General features: G+C 35.6%; 1 protein-coding gene across 1 annotated transcript; it reads left to right on the top strand.

Moving 5' to 3' along the window:
• Window positions 1-522: 522 nt before the first annotated feature.
• Window positions 523-5831, top strand: LOC113858483 (mitogen-activated protein kinase kinase kinase 5-like). Its single transcript, XM_027491160.1, has 10 exons — window positions 523-1100; window positions 1411-2070; window positions 2153-2240; window positions 2813-2875; window positions 2976-3139; window positions 3302-3377; window positions 3896-3955; window positions 4024-4149; window positions 4527-4736; window positions 4818-5831. Exons 1-10 carry the CDS (start codon window positions 799-801, stop codon window positions 4965-4967), a joined length of 1899 nt encoding a protein of 632 aa, XP_027346961.1. The 5' UTR covers window positions 523-798; the 3' UTR covers window positions 4968-5831.
• The last annotated feature ends 1509 nt before the right edge of the window (window positions 5832-7340 follow it).

The following is a 7340-nucleotide window of genomic DNA, read 5'->3' as shown; positions in this document are numbered from 1 at the left end:
CGAACAGAAAAAAGAAAAATGAGAAGAAAAAAAAAGTGAAAAAAATAATAATTGTGTATTAATCTCAATGTATCTAGAAGAGAATTAGTAGTATTTATGAAATAGAAAAACGCGCAATGATTCAATAATAAAGTATTGAAATCAACATCGGTTGGGCACTTACATCAACTCCAATCCAATAATGGAATAAAAGGATGGTTTTGCATTAGTAACCGTCTTCTGACTCCGTCATGAATGTCAAATTCAAAAGCCCCAAAAGTCACTACAATAATGTTTTTGCGAACAATTATAGTGGCGAATTAGATAAATAGAGTAAACGATGATACAGCTTAAACATGGTAAGCAATGAAACTGAAAACTAACACGAGTGTTAATTAATTAAGGGTGGTGTTGGCTCATTATCTGGCAGAACCTAAGCACATAACTACCATATCGAAAATAGCACAACTACCATATTTCACACTCCTTTCTGTTTGTAAAATAACTGTTAGATTAAAAAAGGGAGAAAAAAACAAACAAAACAAGCTTCAACTTTATATTCTCTTGCTGTACCAACAGAGAAGAGAGACCTTGACTTAGTTAGAGAAAAGGAAAGGATGAAACATTTTGACTTTACGGGAAAGAGGCTTTTATTTTAAGTCTTCTTCTTCTTCTTCATCTTCATCGCCACAAAGTAAACAATTGAAAAAAGAATAAGAAACGCAAAAGATGGCTCTGCTTTACAATTTACGTTGTGCCCCTAACACGGCGTCGTCTTCGCGAACCGCATTGTGAGCGTTTTATTCCTTTGACACAGCCATGCGGTGGTTACCTACACTTCCCTTCTCCGCCTCCAATTCCTCCTCGTCCTCCTCTTCCTCCGCCTCCTCCGCCGACCATCGCAGGAAGGCCTGGCTCTTTGGAAACTCCTCCAAGAAGTGCACGCGCCACGTCGCCGACCACGATGCCAGGTGGCACGACGAAGACGCCATCGTCGTGCCTCAGCCGTTGCCCTTGCCGGAGCTCTCTTCCGCCGCCGTACTCCGTCAGCGAGACGGTGACCGCCGTCTTCCCTCGCCCATGAAGGTTGCACCGTGCGCCACCGGCAATCGGATGCGGAGGTCAATTTCTTTTTTTGTTTTAATTTTTCCTTCGAACGGTTTCTTTGCCTTCCAATTATGTTAGACAAGTTGATTAATGAATTCAATTAGCAACTTATCACTAATTAGTTACCATAATTCATGCATTTTTTTTTTTTTATCGTTTCAGATTAGATCATGAGATTTATATATTCAATATTTTTGTGGTTGTGAAGTTTATCTTATGAAAGTTTACTCTTAATTATGCATTTGTGTAAGAGATTTTAATTTAGTTAACTTACTCCAATGATGAATTTGTTAACATGCTTGGCTGAATCTTGAATTGTGACAGTGTTTTTGCTAGCCAAGAGACAAGAAGGAATATAGAGCAGGCTGAAACTAGGTCATCAAGGATGGTGCATCAAGATGGGAGTGGTTGTGAGAGCACTAGAGATAATAGCAATAATAACAATAACTTGATGAGTGTCCCTGGTAGGAGGAGTATTTCAAGCATTCCCTGTACAAGTCCCTCAATTAGTCCAAAGAAAACAAGGAATGGTGATTTTGTGCCATACTGTTATGCAAGTCCTAAAGGAAACCAATTCTGGTCTGCACCAGAGTTGCCTACTTTTGAAGCAGGGTTGCCACCTCCTGCCTTCTTTGATTTATCAGCATTAGGCACTGACGCTTCTCCTTCTTCCTCTTCCCATCAAAGTCCACAAGGAAGGAGTCCTCCGCAACACTTCAGAACCTTGAGTGGACCTCCATCACCCATACACACCATGTTTTCCCTTGAAATCTCAACGCCGCAACGCGAAAGTAATGCTCCTCCTCCTGTCAGTGTTCACCCGTTGCCTCTGCCGCCTGGGGCTGCCTTGCCTTCGCCATCTGCTGCCGCCACCTTTTCCCATGCCGTGGCTAAATCAGAATCATTGCCAATGAAAAACCAATGGAAAAAGGGGAAGCTTATTGGGCGTGGCACGTTTGGAAGTGTTTATGTAGCAACCAACAGGTACATAAATGTTGAAGTATTAATTTAGGCTCTTCTGCTGTCTCTTTTCAAAGACTCTGAAACAGATGTTGCTTCCTGACAGAGAAACTGGCGCATTATGTGCAATGAAGGAAGTAGAATTATTTCCTGATGATCCAAAATCTGCAGAATCTATGAAGCAGTTAGAGCAGGTTGGTTATCCATTACTTGTTGGATATCACTGTCTATTTGCCAGCTGTGTAAGATGTACAAATTGCTTAGTGTTGTATGTCTGTGTTTTGTGTTGGTATTATTGTACATGTCTGTTCTTAGAACTTTGGGATTTCACTATTGATGTCTGTGTGGCAAATGTCTGACAATTTCTTTGGAATAGTTATCCTCATTCCAATACTTAGTAAGAACACATTTCCAGTTGCTTTGAATTCTCTTATTATATACGTGAACATTGGGAACTGATGGCCGATGGTGTGTGATTAAGAATAACTTATTCTGCTTATCAAATTTGCTTCTGAAATGCTTTTATCATGAAACTTCTAGTAGCTGGTGCAGCTGCATTATAATTGTAATGGAAAATAATTTTTCTTGTTTAACAGTGAAGAATCTCAGCCCAAGTAAACCACTCTATCATTTTACCTTTATACTTTCTTCCATTCCTTGGCTGATGTAGTACATTTTGCAGCAACAACTCCTAAATTTCATTGTAGTGTTGATTATACTTGATGAGATTGCTTTGTATTTTTACTGTCATCTTCTTTTTCTGCAGGAAATTAAAGTTCTTAGCCATCTAAAACATTCAAACATTGTGCAGTATTATGGTAGTGAAATAGTAAGCAATCTCCTATTTCATAGTTAGGTGCTCAACATTAATCATTTATTTCTATAAAATCCTCAAAAATTTCTAACATCTTTTGGTTACGTGTTTGCAGGTTGAGGGCCGGTTTTATATTTATCTGGAATATGTTCATCCTGGTTCAATTAATAAATATGTCCGTGAACATTGTGGTGCCATAACAGAATCTGTCATTCGGAATTTCACTAGGCATATTCTTTCAGGGTTGGCTTATTTACATAGCAAAAAAACAATTCATAGGTACATTAGTGCTCCATACTAACTTCAGCTCAAAAGCTTTAGATTGATTAGCATTACAAATACTTTGTTTGTGGTGGAAAAATTATTGGTTTCCAGAATTGTAATTCATTTTGGATTTGAACCTTTTGATTACATGTTTATTTTATTTTTTTATGTATTTAGGGACATCAAAGGTGCTAACTTGCTTGTGGATTCTGCTGGAGTAGTTAAGCTTGCTGATTTTGGGATGGCTAAGCATGTGAGTTTGGCCTCTGCCTCTCTCTATGACTTAACTTCTTTCTGGTCTGAGTCCTTGTGTCATGGAGAGAATGGTTCTCTTATTTCATTGATTCTTAGTATTTCTAGCTGTTAATGTGATTGTCTATTCACTGTTGAGAAATTCTCGGAGAAAAAATTGATATTTCAAATACAAGCTCTAAGTTTAAAAGACCAAACTTGTTGCTATCAAAATTCCTTTCTCTTTTGAGATCAGCAGTTTTATCTATTTTTAAAGCTGATGTAGTTGTTTCTGAGTAAACTTCTTGCATGATAATCAGGTGTTTCATGCGTTAATTTGAAATATCATTGTTTGAATATGGATCTCAGACTTTGGTGCTTATTATGTTCAGTTGAAGTGAGGTGCTTGTTTTAGTTTAATCTGAACGAGTTCAAATATTTGGTGATGTAGAATTATTTGTGGACCACTGAATACTTCTGATATGATCATATAATCCTTAAATTTCGGGTAGAATAACTTGGAAGCTCTATGTTCCACAGCTAACTGGACATGAAGCAAACCTTTCTTTGAGGGGAAGTCCATACTGGATGGCTCCAGAGGTATATTCTTACTCTACATTACCCTATAATGTCTCATGCATTCCTTACTAAATTAAATTCTCATACAGCTTTTTCAGGCTATGATGCAAAAGGATAACAGCTCTGATCTTGCTTTTGCTATTGATATTTGGAGTTTGGGTTGTACGATCATTGAAATGTTCACAGGGAAGCCTCCTTGGAGCGAATATGAAGGAGTAAGCACCTCAAGAAATTCTCGATTGACTTTTTCCAATTTTGTTATTCTCAGGCTACTTCAGTAACCATAGTATAAGATCTCTCATAGGTAATAGAGTCCCAATAATATCCAACATATTATTTTAGGATTTGGTAACGTTTAGAACTTCTTATTTAGACATGGTTATAAATCTGTTTGTATTAGATTCTGAAATTTGGTAGTGGAGGATAATGCATCAACATTTTACTTGTTTGGGTGAGCCTCAATTTAACAACCAGCTCAAGGCATCTTTGAGCCAACTTTTTTCTGTTTGCAGCTTGTGGATTCGGCCAAGATGCTGTATGTATGCTGGTCCTTCATATTTTAACTAGCTAAATTTCTTATCTATTTATGCAGGCTGCAGCTATGTTTAAGGTGATGAAGGATACCCCTCCTATACCTGAAACATTGTCATCCGAGGGTAAAGATTTCTTGAGGTGCTGCTTTAAAAGAAATCCAGCAGAGCGGCCAACGGCTGCAGTGTTACTAGAACATCGGTTTTTGAAAAGTTCACCTCAGCCAGATGTTTTATCTTCCACCCAGCTGCATAACGGTACATGCTTCATGGTAAATATAACCGTTATGCCACTTTTATATTTGTTAAAACCATGCTATGCAATTTGGTATTAATTTCTTTTTTGTTGGCAGGATAAACCACTTAGTCCCAGAAAATATTCTGAAAATAAGTCTGATCAGTTGTCTGTACCCAGTACAAATATTGCGAAAGGGAAAGCGGCTGAGAGGCGAGGATTTTTCCTTCCTTCAATAGATATTCTCCCTGCACATTGGGACCAATGACTCAATCTTGTTATCAAGTCTGTTTTTTAGCCTTGGAAGATCTATTGCCCAACCTTGATGAGCCATTCTTCTCTGCTGATATTGGACACTGGGCAGTCATCTCAGAATAACTTCCACATAGCAGAGGCGTCACGGTGCTCTTTTTCTTCCCTCCACTCTTGAAGCACTTCCTACACTGTGTATATTGGCTTGCAAGTTACAACACACACGGTCCAATACCTCGGTTGTTTGTCTGTGACTCTGTCGAAAGAACAAAAAAATGACATTTTCAAATGATTGAGCTGAGGGAAGTTTTCAATATTTATGCCGATGACTGGGGCCCATTGTGGAACTACAGTTTACTGAAGCCTCATGTACTGACTTGCAGCTGTTGCCGTCATATGTTCTTTGCGTAGTTTATCATTGATAAAAGTGAAGAGCTTCTACAATATGTAATTTATGCTGCACGAGTATATAGCAGCAGCTTTTTTGTATAATATTATTAAAACTTAGAGCGCTGCAGCAATTAACCTTCTAAAGGTGTATATTTCTACCTCCATCTACATTAGGTTGAATTCAATATTATGTAGATATTAGTATGCATCCCTCTCCGTTTCATGGGGATTCTGATTCGGTTGCTTGCGTTAGAAGTATCCGCTCCAGATGTGTTGAGTAACGAGTGTCTCAAAATCTTCAGTTTTGGATTATAAAAAATTATGCTCCCACGTGAATTGCCACATGTTAATGCCCATAGGATGGAATAAATTGTAGATGCCTTTTTTTCAGAACTGTATTTGATGCTCCTCTTTCCAACTTCCTCTGGTCAAGAAGGCATAGACAATGATGACACGAGAGTAATAAACAAGGTTTTCTCTTTTTGTTAAGCCAAAAAGTTGAGATGTTCACCCAAAAAATGATTTTGGGTAATTTTTGTAGGGATAACAGAATTACTATCAAATAAAAGTAATTAAATAACTTGTTATATCAGTAACCATAATTGAATGATATTTCAATTTAGACTTCAAATTTCGGACCTCCAACATGTATGCTAGTCCAAACCATCACAAAATCCAAGAAGTGATAAAATGGAAACAAGGTGAATCAAAAGAAAGTAACACAGGAAATGACAAATTTTTTTATACATGATTATATTCTTAGCTATGAAAATTTGTACGAAAAGATATAAATAATACCGAGCTAACGAAATGTAGGCAAGAAATTTATAGGATTTTTCCCCCCTGCTTTTCTTATTTCCTTTTGAATTAAATGCAGATTTGTTCGTTGTATAGACCAATCTTCCATTTACAACGTAAAACATGAAAGCATAGAATGCAGAAAGAAATCTATGTCCTAACTATTGATGAACGGCGTAGATAATATAGGTTTATATTTTACATTTGAAGTATTCTTAAATGAGAGTTTTGTTTAAAATTATCTTAGACGTGAACATTTTTAAAAGCTTTTTATTATGTTAAGTATTTGATTTTTCATTGAAGCACTTAGAATTTATCTTATATTGAGCATTTGATTTTTTTGGTTAATATTGAGCACTTAGACCAGTCTTTATTTAATTTGATTTAAATTTTAAATCTTGATATATAATAAAAAAAAATTAAAGATATTTTTTATAACTTAAGTTTTAAGATTATTAATTTTAGTTTGAATTTAATTTTTATATTTTCCATTATTTTTTAATTTATATTTTTATCTCTTTAAAATAGTTTTATTAAAAATTATTTTTTATAATTTATATAATTCATTAACTTTTAAAATAATCATACAATAAATATTTAATGTATTATATTAATTTAATAATATTTGTGTAGTGCAAGGATTACTAATTAATTTATATAAGTTTTGAGTAAATCTCTAAATTTGATTCTTGACATTACTAAGTCGAAATTAAAATTCTTAAGAATTTAAATATTTTTGATAGTCTGAGGGAGTTTTGATGGTTGTCCGTCAAGTCCTAAAGCTTAATTTGACGCAGAAAAGAGCAATTTGATAAACTATCAAGACAATTTAAATTAAAATGTTTAATTCTAACGATCTTAACGAATGAGAAGCGTGAGATTTACTGGCAAGCTTTAGATTCAAAATCTCTTGGACAACTCACAAGGTTGGTTGAAAGATTTATTTAAGCAATTAGAAAATAATGATACACCGAACTTAGATAATAGTCCTCCGCTTAAACACGAAATAAAGTAACACTTTATGGTCCTCTCGAATCTGATTCAGTTTGCGTTGGCGAATAGATGCGCTACTTGTTCAGCTTATGTTGATGACAAGCAGTCTCGTTTCATTTTCTGGAAAATATTAAAACCCACAATACTACATTTGTTCTATCTTAAATGATGATTATTAATACTTTTTGGCATCAGAAATTGATCGATG

Source organism: Abrus precatorius, unplaced genomic scaffold, assembly GCF_003935025.1.
Source record: "Abrus precatorius isolate BTA unplaced genomic scaffold, Abrus_2018 Scaffold2, whole genome shotgun sequence".
NCBI classification, from domain to species: Eukaryota; Viridiplantae; Streptophyta; class Magnoliopsida; order Fabales; family Fabaceae; genus Abrus; species Abrus precatorius.
The sequence above is the reverse complement of the archived record's forward strand: the minus strand, read 5'-3'. Positions and strand labels throughout refer to the sequence as shown.